Here is a 24,817-nt window from a genome sequence, read left to right as displayed (position 1 = left end):
GTAACAGAACTTACAAATCTCTTATTTTCCTCCTAGATTTATTCCTCACGACATTGTCTGCCTCTAGTACCTTCCAGTTTGAGATATGGGAAAATTTGGTAAGAAATCTTTTCTTTGAAGCATTTTTAAATGATGGCTTTCAGCAAAAAAAAAGCACACAGTCTTAGAAAGTAAAATGAAAGTAATCACTTGGTCGGTTGGTTTCAACAATAAATAGAACAACCTTAAGAGCTTTTGGTTGCATTGCTGCATTCAAACTGCTGAATATTGCTGAAAGAAATGTTTCTTTCAGCATCCATTCCTCTGCAGGTTTTTAGGCATGACCCGCCAATTAAACCAATCAGTCTTCCCTAATGCGCATGTTAACAGGGCCCCTGCTAGGCTGTCAGCTGTTGAGAGAGATGCCTGTCATTTAAGTTGTCATCATGATGATTTGTTGAAGAAAACCCCTTTTAAAAGACTAATTTTTCCTCCTTGCCTTCAGGCTTATATACAAAAATAAGAACAATAGATACTAAATTTACTGGCAAGTTGATGAGGATTAAGGAACCTTTCCCAATATACTTTTTTAATTGCAAGTAGAATATTCCCAAACTGATGTCATGGTTTTACTTTATTTTTAGCTTGATGTAGATTATATGAAATGTTAATTAATGAAGAATAGACTACGCAGATTTTTAAAGTTGAATTATAGGTACATAATGGAGGATAGGATTTGAGGACAAGCCAAATTGGCCAACTGAGTGACATTCGTCAAATAATGGTCGAGTATTAAACCTCACTTTCCTCATATGGAAAACAGGTATAAGAGTGTCATGTCGGCTTCATAGACTGTGAAGATTAAATGCAACAATGTGTGTAAAATACCTGGCGCACAATAGACACCAAGTTTTAGTTTGAGATCACTTGGTTTCCCACCTATTTACTCCAGATTGTCTTTTATTCAATCCAAATTAAACACATAACATTTTATAGGTTTTTGTTAAAATACTCGTGAAAAATAAACAGATTTTTAAAAATGTAAAGTGTAGGCTCATGGAAGAAGACTCATTATCAGCCATCTCTTATAGAAGAGTCATGACTCAGATTTCTTCAAGGAAGGAAACTAGGATGGGGAAGAGCTTTGTTTAGACAAGATTAGGGCTTTTAAATACTACTAACTACTTCCAAACTAAGCAATTTGATCCTTTTTTCTTTTTTTTTATGAGGCAAGGAAAAAGAAAGACATCTAAACCAGAAAGATTTATCTTTGTTTAATGTACTATATTTTTTAATGTAGTTGTATTTGTTTTTCTGATGATAGAAATACAGTTATATTTTTAATGATTACCATAAATGAAAATTTCCACTAGTGGGGGATACTCGTTTTCAGGTGGCCTTGAAAACAATACTTCAAGTGAATCTTGAGGTATTAGAAAATGAGAAAATCAGTCATTTTGATTAACAAACTAGTATCCATCAGGGAGAGAAAAGCCTCATTACAAATAAATATAATATATATATATATATATATATATATATATATATATAATTACAGACTACTTTTGAGTATATTATTTCCTCTCAACCTAGGCTGATATAAAGGTAATAAAGCAACTCCATAGGAGAAAAATCTTCATGAAGAGACTAGATTTTGATTGGGCTCTTTTTTCCCTTTCTTGTTTTCTTTAAAGAAAATAAATAAATTATCTATTTGACAGTAGAGACTAAGGGTTTTTCTTGTGGTAAAACAGCTAGGTCAATAAGGTACTCATGTTAACAATAATATAAAAGTCATTAGTACAAATTAAGGCGAATGTAGACTCAAAACTTGTTCAGATAAAGTGTAGGTTTTGTAAAATGGGAGGATCATTTTTAATTAGAAGTTGGGCAAACAATTCACAGTAACACACTAACTGACAAAAAAAAAAAAACCCTCAAACCCTATAAAACCATATTAGCTAATAGAAGAATATGCACTGCAACAAATCTTTTTAGGTAGTTTGGGCACAGCCCCATGGTAGGTGCTCTGGGAGATCAGAAGTCGACAGAAGATGAGGAGGAGGGCTAAGATGTGAGTGTAGGTAACTCTGACTGGTATGATGAGAGGTACAAACCTCATGCTGCAAGGAGTTAAAAGACAAAGCAGTTGCTTCCATTTGGTCCACCCAGGATCATCAGGGAAGGCTTCAAGGAAGATGTGGTATTTGAAATGGCTGGTACAGATGAGCAGGATTTTAGTGGTTGAAAGTGAGAAAAAGGAAGAGGGCAAGGACATGCATGGGAAACACAGGACATAGTCAGAGTAGAAAGTGGCTGGTTTGGGCCAGAATATGAAAAGATACTGGAAGGTTAGATTAGAAGAATTGGTTTAGATAAGATCAGCAAAGGCCTTGACCCCTAAACTAAGTAATTTGATCTTTTAAAAATTTATTGAGAAGCTTAAGTCCTAAAGGTTTTATGACTGAGCATGAGATAAATAGAGCTTTCATTATTGCAGTTAGTCTGGCTATTGCATATCAGGTAGGTTAGCATGGAAACCTGGAGGTGGGGGGATGACTTAGGTAGAATTTACTATATCCTGGGAAAGAGGTGGATGATTAAAGGAGTAGAATGTTGGGAATAGACAAGAAGGGATAGGTATGAGAAGACAAAATGACCATTAATGCAAGGGTAACAGAAAAGACAAAGGAAGATCTAATTTGGGACAGGAAAAAAAAATATTTTAGATAAGAGACATATCAATGAAATGGTTAGAAATGTAGGACTGAAACTCAAGGAAGAGAATAGATAAGTATCATGAAGGGAAAGAGTTAAGAGGGGAATGGCAAAGCCAGACCCATGGACAACACCCACCACCCTTAGAAACTCTCACTCTTGGCACTTACTGCCATTTTAGGCCAGATGATTCTTTGCTTTTTTTTATTTGTTTCTGTTTTTTGGAGTTTTTTTTGAAGTATAGTTGATTTACCATGTTGTGCCAATCTCAGCTGTACAGCAGAGTGACTCAGTATACATATATATACATTTTTTTATGTTCTTTTCCATTATGGTTTATCCCAGGAGATTGTCTATAGTTCCCTGTGCTATACAGTAGGACCTTATTGTTTATCTCTTCTAAATGTAATAGTTTGCATCTGCCAACCTCAAATTCCCCCAGTCCATCCCTCTCCCTCCCCCACTCCCTGTTGGCAACCACAAGTCTGATCTCTATGTCTGAGAGTCTGTTTCTGTTTTGTAGCTAGGTTCATTTGTGCCATGTTTTAGATTCCACACATAAGTGCTATCTCATGGTATTTGTCTCTCTTTTTGACTCTGCTTCATTTAGTATGAGAATCTCTAGTTTCATCCATGTTGCTGCAAATAGCATTATTTCTTTTTTATGGCTGAGTAATATTCCATTGTATATATGTACCACATCTTCTTTATCCATTCATCTATCGATGGACATTTAGGTTGTTTCCGTGTTTTGGCTATTGTGAATAGTGGTGCTATGAATATAGGGGTGCATATATCTTTTTGAATTATAGTTTTGTCCAGGTATATGCCCAGGAGTGGGATTGCTAGATCAAATGGTAATTCTATTTTTAGTTTTCTGAGGAACCTCCATACTGTTTTCCATAACGGCTGTACCAACTTACATTCCCACCAACAGTGCAAGAGGGTTCCCTTTTCTCCACACCCTCTCCAGCATTTGTTATTTGTAGACTTTTTAATGATGGCCATTCTGACCAGTGTGAGGTGGTACCTCATTGTAGTTTTGATTTGCATTTCTCTAATAATAGTGATGTTGAGCATCTTTTCATGTGTCTACCGGCCATAGGCCAGATGATTCTTTAATGTGGAGATCCGTCCTGTGCATTGTATGTTGTTTAGCAGTATCCCCCCTGGCCTCTACTCACTTAGATGCTAGAAGCCGCCTCTCAGTTGTAACAATGAAAATGTCTCCATATATTGCCCAGTGTCCTCTGGCAAACAAAATCACCTTCGGTCAAGAACCATTGCTTTATGCGAATAAAGATGTAGATACATGATAGTCATCCTATGTTGCTTCCTGATCATTTTTTAACATTATAAATATGGCAGTTTTAATAGTAAATATTAAAACCTGCAGGCCAAAGCATAGGTGGTCCTCCATGTAAAGATACTTGTTACAACATAGCACCTGTGGCTGGAATTCAAGCAGAAAATGGCAAATCCCTTGTCAATGGCAGTGTGTTAGCTGCTTCAGTGGTGGGTAGCAGAAATAATAGTATTACTACTGGCGTTCCTACTACCAATTACAGTGTTAACTACGTACATATTTGTGCATATGCTGAGCTAATAAGCACTTTATATGGATTATTTTACTAATCCTCACAAAAACCTTGTAAAAATTCATTTTAGAGATAAGTAAATGGATGCTTACATTAGAACTAACTTGTTCAGACCTCAAAGCTAGGAAACAGTGGAGCTGGCAGTTGAACTAGGAAATCTGTCTCTAAAACTTGGACCCTTATGTCATTGCATAGTCATTCCAGAAACCAAGTAGGTGGAAGAAAAGGTAAAAGACATAGTTATGATTGTAGCAGTGTGTTAGCCCAATTTTGGATTGCAGGACTACAATGAAGGCAAGTAAGAACAGCATGGTAATGAATGGGACAGAGTGGAGTGGTCTCAAATAGCAGCCCATGAAAAAAGTACTTGCAGCTCAGAAGCACAGGACTGACATTATAAAAATACCTTAAAAGTGCCTGATAACTTTACATTTTGCAGAACTCTTCCTAATGTTTCATTCCATTGATCCTCTCTAGAACCCTGCAAGTACACAGTACATTTATCCCCTTCTAACAGTTGAAGAATGGAGACCCAGAGCAGTAAGTGGCCGTTCCAAATTGATACAGCTTATCAGTGAAAGGAGGACTAGAACCATGTCATCTAACTACATGTCTACTTCCCTTTCTACCAGACTGTTCTACTCTCTCAGTTTAAAAGAGTATTGATCACGTTTGTCTTTCCTACATTAAATAGGTACAAAGCAGCTTCATCTTTGAAAATAAGTGTAGGCATGCATCACTTTAAAATATGTCATCTAATAAGAGTAATAACATAGTGATGATTAAGTTTATTGAATCATTTTAATCAAATCCTAAATATGTACATGACACTGAAATTAAGTCCTGTAGGTTTGTAGTGCCAAATGAAGTAAAGAATAAGCAATGATAATGATGGAAAGATAAATTCAGTAAAGTGTTATCTTTTCCCCCAATTATGTCATATATATAATGTATTCTGCATGCTCTCACTGTAGCAAGAATATATGATTCTCTTTTTCTTACAATTAGAAGAGGGTTTTGTTCTTCTTATACTGAGGTTCATGGTGAATGTGGCATCTTAGAAATGGGAGGCTGTCACCTGGGGAGTATTCAATGTTTCTTGGTGGAGTTGCATTATGAAGTTATACAGGCATACCTTTTTTATTGTGCTGCACTTTATTACACTTCGCAGATAGAGCTTTTTTTTTTTTTTTTTCCCCAAATTGAAGGTTTGTGGCGGCCCTGTGTCAAGCAAGTATATCAGCACCATTTTTCCAGCAGTATTTGGTCACTTCTTCTTTTCTGTGTCACTTTTCGTAATTCTGACAATATTTCAAACTTTTTCCATAGTATTATATTTATTATGGTGATCTGTGATTATTGATCTTTGATGTTACTATTGCAAAAAGATTACAACTTGCTGAAGGCTTAGGATGACAGCACTTTTTTCAGCAATAAAGTATTTTTTAATTAAGGTATGTACATTTTTTTAGGCATGATGCTTTTGCACACTTGATAGACTACAGTATAGTATAAAAATAACTTTTTATATGCACTGGGAAACCAGAATATTCCTGTGACTTGCTTTATTGCAATACTCACTTTATTGTGGTGTTCTGGACTGCAATATCTCTAAAGTATGCCTGTATCTGGAAACATTTCTAAATATATTTTATTAAGTTTAACAGAACTTCACTGGGGTAATTCATTCACTTGAGTCATTTAATAGGTTGATGTTCAGCTTTATGTTAGATGAGGCTGATGTATTTTAAGAGAGGTTTTTCCATTCATTCAAGAATAATTATGTCCACTTTGTACCCGATGCTGTAATCTTTCTAGAATGCAAATTCACTTGACACTTCAGTCAGAAATTTGGCGATTTTGATGCATCTCTAGTGTAATTTCAGGTACTAAGTAAGACTGAAGGGGAATCCTAAGTTTTAAGACAAGTAAATAAGATTTCCATAGAAAAATCGTTCAAAAATATATCAGATACTTTAATAATGGTAGGTAGGAGAAACATGTTTCTGCATGTGGATGATGGTGTATTAAAATGGTTGGAAACCTGCCTGTCACAAGGCAAATTTTACTTATTCATGTTCCTCAAGCATTTAGTCTTCATGCTTTCAGTGTAGCAGTGCCTTTCTCTGTAAATGTTAGAAATGATTTTTAAGAAACTAACTTGCAGATATGCAGTATCCTTAGAGGAACAAAGAAGAAAAATGTTTTAAAATTGTATAATATTTTAAAATATATAGGTATCCTATATAAAGTATGTAGGAATCAGGGTCAGTATGTCGAATAGTGAATAGAGAAATCAGTGATAAGAAGAGAGCTCTAAAGCTGAGAGCTCAAAACCCAAATGCAGAGGTTTTTTTTTCTCTCTTGTGTAGTAATCTAAAATTATAGAAAAGAAAGACAATAATTTAAAGAAATGCATATTATTTTTGTAAGCCAGACATTCCATTTTGGTAAGAGTAACTGAAACAAATGGTCTCTAATGGGTTCTCCTTTTTTGTTTAGCTTATCCACCTCTGGTTAGTACATGGCAGCTGTTGTACTCCTTTGCTCCCTTTCTGATTGATACATAAACTTGGGTTGATAATGAATGGGCCATTTAAGGATGAATGTAATTCTCATCTCATTTGAATATCTGTTCCAAATTAACGCCCAACAGAATCTTCTTCCTTGAAATCTGTAAAACATAGTGTCTTTCCTACTTATACCACTTATATGTTACCTTCAGAAATTCTGTTTTCCTGACTTATGTTTTATCTCCCAACTGGACTGTAAGCTCTTTGAAGGTAGGAAGTATGTTTTGGGCTTCTTTATATTCCCCAAACCTTCCACAGTACTTGAAAATAGAAGACACTCATTCTGTCTGAAATTATGATGATGATTTAGTAAAACATACCATAACTGAATTGACAGCAAGGAAAGCACTCCAGATGCACATCTTCAACTCACAGCAGTTTCTTTCATTTTATGAGAAAAGTGGAACAGAAAATTGGGATAATTTTTTGCAGTACAACAAAAGTCTTAAATTATTTATTTCTCTGCTTTAGTTAAAATGCTTTGTTTCACACTTGACAAATGAATGGATTATGATGATGGTCTAATCCAAAACTTTCTGCCTTTAACAGGATGGAAATTTCTCTCTCAGCTCTGTATTTGAAAAACCTCAAAATATGATGGTAGTTGGACAGTCAGCATTTGCCGACTTTGGTAAGATTGTTTTTGTCTTTGAAAGTCTCCCCATCTCTCTGACCTAGTAATATTAATCCCCCATATCTAAAAGTAACTTTAGTGTCTTCAGAGCTATTATAGATTTAAAAGATGCCTGTTCTAGTATTATACATGGCATGTGGTCAATTCTTTAATACAATAAGGAGCAATTTTTGACGTGTGTTTAAATTATAGTTTGAATTTAAGGGACTCCTGTTTGCAGGAGTAACATGCAAAACAAGGATGTCTACTGAGGCTTTTCTAGAGAATACCAAATAGTAATTATCATGACATTTTTATGTATATCCACACAGTAGAACAAAAATATTGAAGAAATTAACCTGACCTCTTCAAACTACTTGAATATTAAAAAACATTTTTGTTTACATCTTAATTCCAAAGAGTAGCATCTGTTATGAATCTCTGTTTTCCATATGATTCTACACAATAAATCAAGTTCAGAACTTCCAAAGCATATATGGCTCTTTCATCATTTGTCAGGGTTATTATTAAAAGGATTTTGGTGTCAGATGGAAAAGTGGTCTAGATGACCACTACCTGAGTCCAAAGTTCACTCCCATCCTGCTTTTCCTTCATTCTACCAACAAACACCTCAGCCTGTTCCTCAAAATGCAGGTGACATATTACCACCTCCAGAGGCCTCAGTTTCTTCATTTGTAAAATGAGGATGATGATTATAACCACCTCACAAGGCTATCGTGAATAACACAATGTGAGTAAAGCACAGTGCCAAGCACAGAGTAAGTGCACAGGAAATTGTATAATCTCAGTCTTTTCACTGGACTTATTTGGTCTTGTTATTGTTGCTTTTTGCTCTGCTGACTAAATCAACTCATTGTTCAGTATCGTAGAGACGTGTCCCATGGCAACTAAAGCAGGATGTTTGATAGTGTTATTTGATGAAAATTTCAACATGAATCTCTGTTGTACTGTATTTTAGTTTTGTTGCATTGAATATTACTTTAATTTTGAGCAAATTTCTGGGGCTGATTTATAGTCTTTAATGCAAATAGTCAAGTGTTAGGATACATGAATTTTTCTTTTAATTTGCTTATGGACTTGATTAGCTAGATTAATGACAAATCCCTTTGCAAGTCTCTTTCTAGGGAAAGAAGTATATATGCAATATATAATTCTCAGGAGGCTCACAGACCTCCCTTAACCCCTGGTTAGGATCCTCCAAATTGAAGATATTTGTTTTATGACTGTGTGTTTTGTATGATGAAGTGCTTTGCTTGTAACAAAGTTATTAGTAGCTTTACTTAAAGATTTTTTTAAATTGTGCTAACCATAAACATAGACATTTAATTTACATGTTTGTATTTTTTCAATGTGCAGAATATAGGATATAGTCAATTAAACATAACTATTTCTCCCCTATTTTTAATAACTTTAGGTGAGTATATCAGTAAACTTTTTTAATGGATCAGTAAATTTTAAATAAATAGCCCACACTGTCTTCTTAAAACTTGATGTATTTTTAGCTGGGTATTATCAAAAAACAAGACTGCTTATGAGTCCAAACAGATGGCATTAAATAAGGTTATGAATATTAATATATAAAAATATGCATTTTCCTATACATTTGAATATGTCTGTGAATTGCATCCTGCCCTCCATCCACCACCCCTCCCACTCCTTTTGAACCAAGGCAAGGGAAGTGACTGACAGCCAGGAAGTCAGAGTGATATCAGAAATTCACCATTTGTTTGGTTAAAAAAAAAAGCACATGCTTGAAGCACATGCATGAATAAATGATATAGCTCACAGGAAGACTCCTGCACCAAAAAGGAATGTTTAAATGGCTCCCAGCTCACCTACGTTGTCTAGGAACAGAAGTTTTTTTACCTATGATGAAGTTTTTAGTTTCTAACGTAAAATATTTTTTAAAAGATATCAAAAAAACCTATTCTAAAAGAAGGCTGTGCTGGTATAGTGAAAGGGAGGTAGGGTGGTTTGAAATCAAACAAATCAGGGACTTAAAGCAAATAAAACAAGGAAATAATTACTCAGACTTATGATAACATTATTTATTCCCTTTATAAGACAAAGAAATACTTTCCCAGAAATCACCTAAATAAAACTCTATGAAATGTTACACAGCCAATAAAAATGGGAGTTATGAAGATTCTGTTAGGAGAAAAAAGCAGAACAGAATGTTGTACAGTATGATCATTTAAAAAAAATAAGACTAGAGCGAAATATATCAAAATGATGATAATGGTTGCATTAAAGTCAGAAAATAGGTTATCTTATTACCTATTTTCCAAATTTTCTGCTATGTGGTTAGATTGATTTAGTAATGAAAAAGTAAAATATAGAAGGATAATAGTCAACTATGGCAAGAAAGAAACCAAAGTATGTACTTAAGTGTTTAGATTTTTTTGTCATAGTACCTCTGAGTTCATATATAATTTATCCTATCCTCTGAGTTGCATGAACAACTTCTTCAGAGAAGGTCATGTACTTCCACACAGTCTTTAACTCCTACAGCTTTGTAGATACAGTAGTAGTCCTTAGGTATCCACGGGGGATTGGTTCTAGCACCACCCCACCATCACCAGTTCCCACCAGCTACTGCCAGATACCCAAATCCGAGGATATTCAAGTCCCTTATAGTGTAGAAAATTACATGGTACCGTCAGCCCTCCATTTCTGTGGCTTCTGCAGTTGGTTGAATGGATGCAGAACCCATGGATATGTAGGGCCAACTGTACCTTTTTAAATTAACTTCAGAAAGTAAAACAAAATCTTCTGGTCTGATGGGATATGCAGAAGGTAATGCTTCTGGGACATGGAATAGGAAGTCAGGGGAAGTTTATTAGAATCTCTGAGATGCCTGAGATTTTCATATCAAAAGAATGGTAGATTTCAGAAGATGTGGTTCATATATACAATGGAATATCATTCAGCCATAAAAAGGAACAAAATTGGGTCATTTGTAGAGCTGGATGGACCAGAGTCTGTCATACAGAGTGAAGTAAATCAGAAAGAGAAAAAAAATATTAACACATGTAGGTGGAATCTAGAAAAACGGTACAGCTGAACCAATTTGCAGGGCAGGAATAGAGACACAGACGTAGGGAACGTACCTGTAGACACGGGGGTGGGATGAATTGGCAAATTGGGATTCACGTATGTGCACTGCCATGTGTAAAACAGATAGCTAGTGAGAACCTGCTGTATAGTGCAGGGAGCTCAGCTTGGTGCTCTGTGGTGACCTAGATGGGATGGGATGGGGGGTGGTGGGAGGGAGGTCCAAGAGGGAAGGGATATATGTATACATATAGCTGATTTACTTCATCGTACAGCAGAAACTAACAAAACATTGTAAAGCAACTATACCCCAATTAAAAAAAAAAAAAAGACAGAGGGTAGATTTAAACAGTTTTGAAATACTCGACCTTCTAAGGATGGAAACCAGTCAGGAGACAGGTTGGGCATGAGGTGGTGTGAGCATGAGCTAACTACATCAATAATTGCAGGGACAGTTGGGAGAAACTTTGCAAAGAAAGAATCTGTAAATGTACTGGTTGGTTTGACAATAGAAGGATTAAAAAAAAAAAAAAAAACTTGCCTCTGAATAACTAGAAGAACCATTCTTTTCACTACCGTTTTTCATAGAGATAGGTAATCAGGAGAGTTAGCTGGTTTGGATATTAAGATACTTTAGAGTCATTACTTTAATAATGCTAGTAAGACAACAAGCTGGAACATTTATGAAACATAAGTTTAGTAATAAAACCAAAGCAAGTTTGAAAGTCCTCCAAGAGCTAAGAGATCAAGCCCTCCAGAGATGAGCCCTCCAAGAAGGAGAGTGTGAATAGAGTTTGACAGGGATAAGGAGGGAGAAAAAAGAGTGCTAAAATGTGGTCAGAAAATATTGATGATATTAAAATGTGATGTATGAGGATGACCATGAAAAGGCCTTTGGATTTACAGTTTAGCAGGGCACTAGTGGCCCCAAAAGGTGGCATTTACAGAGCTCTTTAGCATTTCCTGAGCCTTAGAAATCAGTTAATAAGTAGTAGCTGCTGTTGGTTATTAGCTGAGCCCTGGCCTCACACTTGGGAGATCTGCAACCCATAAATGCCTCTAATACTTAAGTAGTCATCTTCTAGAAAACATGTTGTGCCTTACCCTATTATATCACCCGTTTAAACTGTATGTTAAAGTTGAGTGTTTTTCTAGGTAGGCTTAGAATATCAAGGTGTCTAGAATTTCTGCAAATAAGGTATCTGTTAAACTACATAGGACATAAAAGTCAAGAAAAATAAGGTACATTTTTTCTATCAAAAAAATTATATACAACCACACTTAGAGAAAACATTAATTTTGTATGCAATGCTAAATGTAATAGAAATTAATAAAAAGCTACAAAACTGAAGGGGGAACACAAACCTTAACAGAATATCAGCATTTTCTATACATTGAATCATATTTTAAATCTCATAAAACACATAAATTTATATATCCAAATCTAAATCTTGTGTGTCAGATCATCATAAAGCGATCACACTTTATTCTTTAAGTGAAGAAAGAATACTGGCATGTTACTGAAACCTGGGAATTGTAAGTCAGGCCTAAATAATCCTGTAAGTGATAAAGGAGTTAATGAAAATAGAAAACTTTATCATCCGTGAAAGTTACTAACATATCGATAAATATTGAACCCCATAAATAGTATCATTTATGATTGAAACCAAATCTTATTCAATTGAGTATCCCAGTGGCCTAGTACAGTAGATAATAAATGATGTTTAAAGGGAGAAAAACCCCACAATCAAGTTATTTTATGAAGTTTTTATGCTGCTTGATAAAAATTCAGATTTTAATTCCAAATTAACCATGGTACAGCTGAAATAGTTCAAAATAACAGCAGTTTTCCTTCCTCTTGTTTTACAGTTGGGTGTATTCAGTAACAATTTAATGAATTAAAATTGTTTCTTGTTAGTTTTGATCTGGAAATAAAAGAAAATCACGTGAGCCATGTATGCAAATTTAAAACTTATATTTAGCCTAAATGCTAATGGGTAATTAAATGTTCATAGTCTCTTTTATTGGTTTTTTTAAAAATTTTTATTGGAGTATAGTTGATTTACAATGTTGTGTTAGATTCAGGTATACAGAAAAGTGAATCAGTTTTACATATACATATATCCACTCTTTTTCTAGATTCTTTTCCCATATAGGCCATTACAGAGTATTGGGTACAGTTCCTTGTGCTGTACAGTAGGTTCTTATTAGTTATCTTTTTTTTTTTGCGGTCCACAGGCCTCTCACTGTTGTGGTCTCTCCCGTTGCGGAGCACAAGCTCAGTGACCATGGCTCACGGGCCCAGCCGCTCCGCGGCATGTGGGATCTTCCCAGACCGGGGCACGAACCCGTGTCCCCTGCATCGACAGGCGGACTCTCAACCACTGCACCACCAGGGAAGCCCTAGTTATCTATTTTATATAGAGTAGTGTGTATATGTCAATCCCAGTCTCCCAATTTATCCTTCCCCCCTTATCTGCTAACCATAAGTTTGTTTTCTACATGTGTGACTCTACTTCTATTCCATAAAGAAGTTCATTTGTACTGTTTTTCTAGATTACACATATAAGTGATATTACATGATATTTGTCTTTCTGTGTCTGACTTTCTTCACTCAGTGTGACAATCTCTAGGTCCATCCATGTTGTTGCAAATGGCATTATTTCCTTCCTTTTTATGGCTGAGTAGTATTCCATTTTATATATGTACCACATCTTCTTTATCCATTCCTCTGTCGACAGACATTTAGGTTGCTTCCATGTCTTGGCTATTGTAAACAGTGCTGCAGTGAACATTGGGGTGCATGTCCTTTCGGACCATGTTTTTCTCCAGATATATATCAGGAGTAGGATTGCAGGGTCATATGGTAGCTCTATTTTTAGTTTTTTAAGGAACCTCCATACTGTTCTCCATAGTGGCTGTACCAATTTACATTCCGACCAACACTGTAGAAGGGTTCCCTTTTCTCCACACCCTCTCCAACATTTATTATTTGTAGATTCTTTAATGATGGCCATTCTGACCAGTGTGAGGTGATACTTCACTGTAGTTTTGATTTGAATTTCTCTAATAATTAGTGATGTTGACCATCTTTTCATGTGCTTTTTGGCCATCTGTATGTCTTCTTTGGAGAAATGTCTATTTAGATCTTCTGCCCATTTTTGGATTGGGTTGTTTGTTTCTTTGATATTGAGCTGAACGAGCATTTTGTATATTTTGGAGATTAATCCCTTTTTCGTTGCTTCGTTTGCAAATATTTTCTCTCATTCTGAGGGTTGTCTTTTTGTTTTGTATATGGTTTCCTTTGCTGTGGAAAAAGAAATTAGATCCATTTTAAAATTTTTAATTAGATCCATTTTTAATTTTTTAAATTAGATCCATTTTTTAATTTTTGTTTTTATTTTCATTACTCTAGAAGGTGGATCAATAGAGATCTTTCTGTGATTTATGTCAAAGAGTGTTCTGCCTATGTTTTCCTTTAAAGGTTTCATAGTGTCTGGCCTTACATTTAGGTCTTTAATCCATTTTGAGTTTATTTTTGTGTATGGTGTAAGGGAATATTCTAATTTCATTCTTTTACATGTAGATGTCCAGATTTCCCAACACCACTTATTGAAGAGACTGTCTTTTCTCCATTGTGTATTCTTGCCTCTTTTTTCATAGATTAGGTGACCATAGGTGCGTGGGTTTATTTCTGGGGTTTCTATCCTGTTCCATTGATCTGTATTTCTGTTTTTGTGCCAGTACCATACTGTTTTGATGACTGTAGCTTTGTAGTATATAATCTGAAGTCGGGGAGCCTGATTCCTCCAGCTCCATTTTTCTTTCTCAAGATTGCTGTGGCTGTTTGGTGTCTTTTGTGTTTCCATACAAGTTGTAAAAATTTTTGTTCTAATTCTGTGGAAAGTGATATTGGTAATTTGATAAGGATTGCATTGAATCTGTAGATTGCTTTGGGTAGTACAGTCATTTTCACAATATTCAATCCTCCAATCCAAGAACATGGTATATCTCTCCATCTGTTTGTGTCATCTTTTATTTCTTTCATTGGTATCTTATAGTTTTCTGAGTACAGGTCTTTTGCCTCCTAGGTAGGTTTATTCCTAGGTACTTTATTCTTTTTAATGTGATGGTAAATGGGATTGTTTCCTTAATTTCTCTTTCTGATCTTTTGTTGTTAGTCTATAGGAATGCAACATATTTCTGTGTATTAATTTTATATCCTGAAACTTTACCAGATTCATTGATTAGCTCTAGCAGTTTTCTGGTAGCAACTTTAGGATTCTCTATGCATAGTATCATGTCATCTGCCAACAGCGATAGTTTTACTTCTTCTTTTCCAATTTGTATTCCTTTTATTTCTTTTTCTTCTCCGATTGCCGTCGCTAGGACTTCCAAAATTATATTGAATAATAGTGGTTAGAGTGGACATCCTTGTCTTCTTCCTGGCCTTAGAGGAAGTGCTTTCAGTTTTTCACCATTGAGAATGATGTTTACTGTTGATTTGTCATATATGGCCTTTATTATGTTGAGGTAGGTTCCCTCTGTGCCCACTTTCTGGAGAGGTTTTATCATAAATGGGTGTTGAATTTTGTCCAAAGCTTTTTCTGCATCTATTGAGATGATCATATGGTTCTTATTGTTTAATTTGTTAACATGGTGTATCACATTGATTGATTTGTGTATATTGAAGAATCCTTGCATCCCTGGGATAAAATCCCGCTTGATCATGGTGTATGATCCTTTTAATATGTTGTTGGATTCTGTTTGCTAGTATATTGTTGAGGATATTTGCGTCTGTGTACATCAGTGATATTGGTCTGTAATTTTCTTTTTTTGTTATATCTTTGTCTGGTTTTGGTATCATGGTGATGGTGGATTCGTAGAATGAGCTTGGGAGTATTCCTTCCTCTGCAATTTTCTGGAAGAGTTTGAGAAGGATAGGTGTTAACTCTTCTCTAAATGTTTGATAGAATTCATCTGTGAAGCCATCTAGTCCTGGACTTTTGTTTGTTAGAAGATTTTTAATTGCAGTTTCAATTTCAGTACTTCTGATTGCTCTGTTTGTATTTTCTGTTTCTTCCTGGTTCAGTCTTGGAAGGTTATACCTTTTAAGAATTTGTCCATTTCTTGGAGGTTGTCCATTTTATTGGCATACAGTTGCTTGTAGTAGTCTCTTATGGTCCTTTGTATTTCTGCGATGTCAATTGTTTTTTCCCCTTTTTCATTTCTGATTTTATTGATTTGAATCCTCTCCCTTTTTTTCTTCATGAGTCTGGCTAAAGATTTATCAATTTTGTTTCTCTTCTTAAAGAACCAGCTTTTAGTTTCATTGATTTTTGCTCTTGTTTTCTTCATTTCTATGTCATTTATTTCTGCTCTGATTTTTATGGTTTCTTTCCATCTACTAACTTTGGGTTTGTTTTGTTCTCCTTTCTCTAGTTGCTTTAGGTGTAAGCTTAGGTTGTTTATTTGAGATTTTTCTTGTTTCTTGAGGCAAGATTATATTGCTTTAAACTTCGCTATTAGAACTGCTTTTGCTGCATCCCATAGCTTTTGGATCATCGTGTTTTTGTTGTCATTTGTCTCTAGGTTTGTTTTTTATTTCTTCTTTGATTTCGTCAGTGAACCATTGGTTATTTATTTATTTATATTGTTTAACCTCCATGTGTTTGTGATTTTTAGTTTTTTTCCTGTAATTGATTTCTCATCCAGTAGTGTGGTCAGAAAAGATGTTTGATATGATTTTAATTTTCTTAAATTTACCGAGGCTTCATTTGTGACCCAAGATGTGATCTATCCTGAAGAATGTTCTGTGTGCACTTGAGAAGAAAGTGTATTCTGCTGCTTTTGGATGGAATGTCCTATAACTATCAATTAAGTCTATCTGGTCTAATGTGTCATTGAAGGCTTGTGTTTCCTTATTAATTTTCTGTCTGGATGATATGTCCATTGGTGTAAATGGGGTGTGAAAGTACCCTACTCACATTCTCTTATATGTAAGTATTTTAAAGATCAAATGCCTTCAAATAGACAGTTGATTATATTACAAAAGAGGCTGTATAGGGGAGAGTTCTAAGTATTATGCTTTCTGGGCTTGGTCTCATTTTTTTGAGTCATTTAAGACTGCTTTTCATTCCAAAGACTTAATAGTCGACTTTTGTTTGTTCATTTGTTTCCTATAGTTGAAAATTGGCTGTTCTCTTAAGTAGCCTTATTTATTTTTTCATTAAAAGGGACACTGAATTCCAGTTGACATTAGTCAATAAGATAAAATTTTTCAGATAGTCTCTCCTAAGTGTACTAATATAGCACCTTCATCACCAGTCAGAAATTATTAAGTAACTATAAATACAATATACTTTAATATATGGAATATGGACAACTAGATGTAAGTGCTGGATTCAAGGAATTTGAAATATGATACTTTGAAATATAATTCATAAAATACCATGAATTTTATGGTACAGACGTATCAGTTCAAATAGTTTATTCTATTCTTTAAAATTGTGGAGTGATCAGTTTTTCTCCCATTCAGTTTTCTTCCTCTGTTGTACTGGAAGATGTACAAGATGTTCATTAACCTATTCAAGAAATACTTGTTTTCAGTGCCTACTATTTAGACTATTCTGGATGCTTGGCATGTAGCCATGAACGAAGCATACAAGAACCTTGCTCTCTTGGAGTTTAAACTCTGTTGAGGAAGGGAAAACAACAAGAAGTAAATTAGTGAGGTATTTTTAGAAAGTGTTAAGAGCTTTGAGCAGATAAAAGTACTGTAAGAGGAAGTGAGAAGGCCTATTTTCTGTAGCTGATTGGAGGTCATATTTCACCTTCGAGTTGCATAAAGTCACAGGAAGATCTTGGAAGAGTGTTTCAAGCAGAGATAACACCTAAATGAACGTTCAAAGTACAAAAAGAAGGGTGGCACTTGGCCAAGTCTTCAGGGCCTTGAGAACCAAGGTAAGGAGTTTGGGGTTTTTTCTAGATATAATTGGGAGCTTCAAGGAGGCTTAAGAGGCTATGTTATTAATCCCACAATATTTTGGACATATTAAGTTTGAGATGTCTATTGGACACTAAAATGTTATACAAGTGGAAGATACAAACTCTGAAGAGACATAGAGTTGGATATCAGCATATCCTTGTTTAAATACCTTTTAGAAAAATGGATAATGGATAAATAAAGGAGTAGCTGCTCAAAGTATTCCACCTTTCTTCCTAACACTGCAAATGTAAATTATTCCAGCCACAGTGGTCTCTTTGCTGTTCTTCAAACAGGCCAGGCACTGTCCCCCTAAGGGCTTTTTCTTCTGCATGGAATGCTCTTATTCCAGGTATTCTCATGGCTCACTCTCTCACCACCTTATAGTCTTGCTAAAATGTCACCTTCTCCAAGAGGCCCTCCTTGACCACTCTATTTAAAATTGTAACCCCTGACCCCAGCACTCCTGACCCCTTTCCCTCTTTACTTCTCTCCATAACATTTGTCACTATCTGATATACTGTGTTTTTACTCATGTACTCCATTGGTGTGTTTTCTTCACTGCTATATCTCATGCCTTGAAGCAGTGCCAGTCACATTGTAAATAATGAATAATTTTGAATGAATACTTTAATTTAAAAATATATTAATTGATTAAACCAATTGGTTTTTAAGAATTGAGCCCAAATTTAGGACGTCTTAAATATCTTCAGCCATTATCCTAAACCCAAGCTTCTTAGTGTCATTCACATGATGAGAACTGATCTAACATAACTTTTGCCCATTTTGATTAAAGTTAAGTGATTGAACTAAAAATTGTTCTTAATCTCTAAAATAGATGGTTGCTGATTTCAGTAGGAGACATCTTAGGTCCTTATAAATTTTAATTGTTAGTTTTCATATTTCCATTTTTCTAATTCCTGAATTCTGACAGCATACGTTATCTATAGTATTCATATTGTTTAACATTTAAACAGACCATTGTATTTGCACAGATTCTGAATATCCTTTTGGATCTTTCTAGTGTCAGTTTGTACTGAAAGATCAAAGAAACAGCAACCAATTTAAATAGTTCTTTCTAACCTGGCAGGCTGACCCTGCCCCTGTCCCACCAAAGAAAGACCATACTATTCTAAATTTGGGGTAAATCCGAAATATTTTATATGCACACATTGCCATAATTCACGGGAAGTAAGTAGACAGTCTTAGAATATTCTTCTAATATATGTCTAGTTTGTTAGTATTTTCTTTCCATTCCATGTCACTTTGGCGATCACACTGCAACGGTTGCCATAGCAAAAGTGATTAGACCCTGAGTTTTACTTCTAGCAAAGACTGTGAGGCATCTCTCTTGGTGAGTCACAGATGCCAGATGTGATTTTGATAAATATTTTGAATGCTTTTTGATGGGAAATGGTAATTTGTATACAAATTATAAAATTGCTACTTCAGAGTCTTGATTTTATACATACTCAGCATTTAAAGAATATCAGGCTGTACTCCTTTTGTTTAAGATTACAAATATGAGGAAAAACTAGGATCCTAAATCCATGAAGTCTTTATGTATAAGTTTGTATATGGTAGAGTCTTGCCTTTCTAGGCAAGAGAGTTTTTTTAGTACAGCTATCTCTCTGACTTACTGTATTCTCAAGGCTACATTGTTCTTTTAATTTTTTTAAGGTGCATGGTATTATGAGTATATAATTATTTCTTTGAATATTAAACTTAAAGTACTTAAAGAGTTTATAGGATAATGTTATATTTTACATTATCACATTGCTGTTTTGTAATTTAACAGGTGATATTTTTAATACTTTATCTAATACAACCTGCAGCTAATTGGGACACTTGTCTCTCTAAGCCTGCCCTAATTAATAGAATGGATCTATGATAACTGGAGCAATCCATGTAACTGACCTGTGAACTTCACCATACATTTATCTCTTTGTTGGTTGATTGCCACAGTACTAGGAAAGTGATTATCGCAGGATCTTGCCTATTCTTAGACCTTCCAGTTACATGCAGCCTGGGAAAGACTAAAAGACAGTGAAATTTATTCCTCTCTACTGAATTAGACCTGAGGGGAATTCCCTGCTATCAGTCAGAGCAGTGTTAGAATAATATACTCTCAGAGCCTGAGAATAAATTATGAAGATCCCCTTTCTAAATGTCCTACACTGTTTTCAAGTAACTCAGTCTTCCATTTCAACCCCATTTTCTTTGCAACTCTGCATTTTCATTCAGTTTAAATGCCCCATCCATTGTTAAGCAAAAGCAGAGGTGTGCTTCTGGATATAGGTATGTATACAGCTCTCTGTGCTTATCCTTCACCCACTAAAGGGTTGAGTGATGGGTTGGACGGATAGATAGGTAGTGGATGGATGGATGAAAGTACCCTTTGCTATATCCCTTGTCCACAGCAATCCATTCCCTTAGTGGCTCTCACAAAGCAATTCCATTTTCCTGTTCTGTTCCACATTAGCAAGTCAGTACCCTTTTATTCTCTGTTACACCTCGAGACAAATGGACATTATCTGTACCTAACCTGCCCCTGCCTATCATTATACCCCAAATAACTAATATATTCTTAATTTAATCAATAGAAGAGTTTCAAAGTTTTGTAATCAGTGACAAAGGATTTAAGAGTTTAAGGATTTAGGAGTTTGGTATTTTTCTTTTTTTGTTTTCTTTATTTTATTTTATTATTATTATTATTATTATCATCACTTTTTGGCTCTGTTGGGTCTTTGTTGCTGCACGCAGGCTTTCTCTAGTTGAGGCAAACAGGAGCTACTCTTCGTTGCGGTACATGGGCTTCTCATTGCAGTGGCTTCTCTTGTTGCACGGGCTGTAGGCACGCGGGCTTCAGTAAGTTGCAGCGTGCAGGCTCAGTAGTTGTGGCACGTGGACTCTAGGGTGCTCAGTCTTTCAGTAGTTGTGGTGCACAGGCTCAGTAGTTGTGGCTTGCGGGCTCTAGAGCACAAGCTCAGTAGTTGTGGTGCATGGGCTTAGTTGCTCCACAGCATGTGGGATCTTCGAAGACCAAGGATCGAACCCGTGCAGGCAGATTCTTAACCACTGCACCACCAGGGAAGTCCAGGAGTTTGGTATTTTTCAAATATTTGTTTACTTCTTTTTCATAATACTTGACAGTTCTTACTATTTGGCAGGAACTCTTTTACAGAATGTGTTTTACATTTATCTCAGTTAATTCTCCCAAACCTCTCTGAGGTGAGCAGTATTATTTATCCTCGTTATACAGATGTGGTAACAGGGGTTCAGATGTTAAGAAACTTGCCCAAGGGCACAAAACTAAGAAGTAATAGAGCTAGGAAGTGATCCTTGGCTCTGTCTCACAAGCTATGAGACACCCCTTCTGCAGTAGTTCTTAAACTGTGTGAGCATCCTTGTTAATGGTCTCCAACAGTGACCTCCTGGTAAGCATTGTTTTGTTTTTTTAAAACCAAATAATATGTTGATGGTGAATCTTTTCTTTCTGCTCCCTGCATTTTATGATGGCATTTCCCTAATTGTTTTTAGAATTTTTATACTATCTGACCATTTTCTAATTCATTATCCATGTCAAAAATTTGATTATATGTATCAATAATTCTAGAATATATAATGCTTATGGATTCCAGAAAAAATCAAAACCAAGCATTGGTCATTTCGATACAAAATTCACTATATAATAATATCTCTTGCATTAAGACAGCTTTTCAGAAAAGCTCTTTAACAAGTAAAATTAAATTATAGTTTTTATTAGGATGAAGTCATTCTATTGTAAAGTTTCTGAATACTTTGGGAGGTCATTTCCTAGGAATAAGCTCCTTGATTTCTCTTTGATTTTGATTTTTCCCCTTACTCCAGATGTTTACCGTTTTGCAGCCACATATCTGTATTTTTCAGTCAGTTTTTAAAACTCTAACTTAATTCTAAATTGTGACTCATCATTTGAAACCAGGATCTCTCTAAATTTATTTAAACAAATTTTTTTATTAAACATTCATTAATAAATGTATAAAAATTCTTTATGTCCTCTCCTAGTTCATATTTTTTAAATCAAGATTTTTTTGCCTCATACAAATGATTTCTATTGTCCTTTGAAGTAGTAGAAAGATCTGCTTATATCTGGCATGGGTTAAGGATGTCAGTTAAGTCTCCTACATCTCATATTTCTTATAATCTTTTCAAAATAAGCTGCCAGTTTTAAAAGTGGAATATTTCATGATGAAAAGTTAAGGCAGCAGAGAAAAGGAATTTAATAGATGGTTAAAAAACAACACTGTTTGAAATCAATCACCAACTCAGTAAAAACAGTTGAGGGCTTATAGAGTAAGTATATTTTTTATTTTAAATCTATTACAAATCCCTATAGCAGTTAGTACTGTTTTGTTATTAAAGATTTGTCATAGGCTTTAGATCCACATAGACCTAGATTCAAATTTCAGTTCTGGGTAAGTCATTCAAACTCTTTATCCATCTATTTCCTCATGTATAATATGAGGTTATAATGAGGTTGTGGTAAACATAAAATAAAATGGTATTGTAAGTGCTTTAGTGCCTTCACATTACATGCTGAATAAATGTGAGCTGCAATAATAATAACAGTATTTTAGACCATTTACTTATAGTTTAATATCCTCTTTATTCAATACATTCTTCAAAAGATAAAAGAGAGAGGAGTTCAAAATCCTCCTTTAGAGTTTCTTCTTTCCCCTCTGCTGCTCCCAGAACATCTACCTAAAATTCTTCCTCTGCACTGCCTTGTACTCCTCAAACCACCAGAACCCATGGAGTCTTTTTTTTTTAATATATATATATATATTTTTTTTAATTTTTTGCCTTATAACAAATTTAATCAGTTATACATATACATATGTTAACATATCCCCTCCCTTTTGCGTCTCCCTCCCACCCTCCCATGGAGTCTTAATCTCATTCATATCTCTTTAAACTGTCCTTTCCCAGGGGCTTCCCTGGTGGCACAGTGGTTGAGAATCTACCTGCCAATGCAGGGGACATGGGTTTGAGCCCTCGTCTGGGAAGATCCCACGTGCCGCGGAGCAACTGGGCCCGTGAGCCACAGTTACTGAGCCTGCGCGTCTGGAGCCTGTGCTCCGCAACAAGAGAGGCCGCGATAGTGAGAGGCCCGCGCACCGCGATGAAGAGTGGCCCCCGCTTGCCACAACTAGAGAAAGCCCTTGCACAGAAACGAAGACCCAACACAGCCATAAATAAATAAATAAATAAAATTTAAACTGTCCTTTCCCAGGGTTGCTTCTTTAACTCATCTCTTTCCTAGCTTACTGAGTGATTACTGACCTTCTGACTATTCATATGCCTCTCCAAACCATTCTTCACTCCGTAGTGCTGCTTCTACACAAAATGAATCTGCAGTACTAAAATCCTTTAATAGCTGTCCTTATGATAAGGTCCAGTCTTTGCTGTGGTACACAGGCCCTTTTAGATCTGGCCTCTTTTTACTTATCTATAACAAGACTTCACAGACAAACTGATCTATGTACAGTTCTCTAAATATATCATACTCCTTTTTCTGTTTCACTTCCAGGCCTTAGTATGTGAGATTCCCTTTGCCTAGAATCCCCTTCCACCTCTTTTCACCCACCTAATGCATAATCATCTTTCAGGCTTTAATTAATAGTTATTTTTAAAAACATTAATCACAGTACTTCATGCATAGTAGTCTTCCTGAAAGTGTTTACCGGATGGATAAATAAACTGTTTATATAATTGATTAGATGATTATGTCAGATGAAGTGTCAAGTTAGAGTGACTTGCTCCTGCTGCACCTACTGTATTTTAGCATTTGCCATACTCTGGTGCAACTATATATTTTTTTACTTCTATTTCCCTCCTTACCTAGGGGTTCCTTGGAGACAGAGAGCATGATGTTCCACATTTATATTTTAGTGTCTAGAATATTGGTTAGCACATAGTAAGTGCTTGATAAATGTTTAATGAATAATTCCTTTGAAAGGAGTCTGCTTAAATACTTTAAAATTTTTAACAATTTTATCAAGGTATAATTTGCATAATGAAAGGCTCCCATTTTAAGAGTAGAGTGCAAGCTTTAATAGACTGTGATAGTTGTGTAACCATGACCACAGTCCCAGTTTTAGAATACTCATTAACCCACAAAGTTCCCTCATGCCCATGTGTTTTCTCCTAGACAACCCTGCACCACACAACCGCTAATAGGCTTTTTTTTTAATTGTGGTAAAATCTATATAAACATACAATTTGCCACGTTAACCAGTTTTAAATGTACAGTTCAGTCGTGTAAATTACATTCACACTGTTGTGGTGCCATCTCCACTATTTATTTGCAAAACTTTTGATAACCCCAAACAGAAACTCTGTAATTATTAAGCAGTTATTCCTCATTCCTCCCTCCCCCCAGCCCTTGGTAACCTGTAATCTGATTTCTGTCTCAATGAATTTGCATATTCTAGATACTTCCTATAAGTGGAGTCATACAATATTTGTCCCTTTTTGTCTCATTTATTTTGCTTAGTGTAATGTTTTCAAGGTTCATCCAGGTTCTAGCAGGTATCAAAATAAATTAATTTCCTTTTTGATTATCCATTCATCTGTTGATAAACTCTAGTTTTTTTTTCACCTTTTAGCTATCCTGAATAATGCCAAAATGAAGATTGGCATACAAGTATCTGTTTTGAGTCCCTGCTTTCCATTCTTTTAAGTGTATACCTGAAACTGAAATTGCTGGGTCAACTTTTTGGGGAACCATAAACTTTTCCATAGCAGTGGCACCATTTTACATTCCTATCAGCAATGCACAGAGCTTCCAATTTCTCCACATCATCACCAACATTTATTTTTCTTTTTTAATCATTATTATTATTACTATTACTACCTTCCTAGATTATGTGAAGTAGTATTTCATTGTGATTTTCATTGGCATTTCTCTAATGACTGATGATGTTGAGCATTTTTTCATGTGCTTTTAGGCCATTTGTATACCTCCTTTGGAGAAATGTCTCTTCAAGTCCTTTGCTCATTTTTTAATTGGGCTGTCTCTCTTTATTGTTGAATTGTTGGGGTTCATTATGTATTCTGGATGTTAAACCCTTGACATGGATATTTAAACATGTATATTTAAATATATATGATTTGCAAATATTTTCTCCCATTCTGTAGGTTGACTTTTCACTTCTTGATAATGTCTTTTGATGCATAAGACATTTTAATTTTGATAAAGTCCAATATGCCTGTTTTTTCTTTGCTTCCTTCT

The 24,817-nt window shown here is 35.2% G+C and overlaps 1 protein-coding gene across 1 annotated transcript in view; it reads left to right on the top strand.

Annotated features, from left to right (window-relative positions):
• Positions 1-24,817, top strand: part of ITFG1 (integrin alpha FG-GAP repeat containing 1) — a 258,629-nt gene that overhangs the window by 70,172 nt on the left and 163,640 nt on the right. Inside the window, exons 7-8 of the mRNA XM_060085617.1 lie at positions 37-98; positions 7,418-7,499. Of these exons, the coding sequence (XP_059941600.1) occupies positions 37-98; positions 7,418-7,499 (144 nt within the window). The remainder of the gene's footprint in view (positions 1-36; positions 99-7,417; positions 7,500-24,817) is intronic.

This window comes from Mesoplodon densirostris, chromosome 19, assembly GCF_025265405.1.
Source record: "Mesoplodon densirostris isolate mMesDen1 chromosome 19, mMesDen1 primary haplotype, whole genome shotgun sequence".
In the NCBI taxonomy this organism is placed as follows: Eukaryota; Metazoa; Chordata; class Mammalia; order Artiodactyla; family Ziphiidae; genus Mesoplodon; species Mesoplodon densirostris.
The sequence above is the reverse complement of the archived record's forward strand: the minus strand, read 5'-3'. Positions and strand labels throughout refer to the sequence as shown.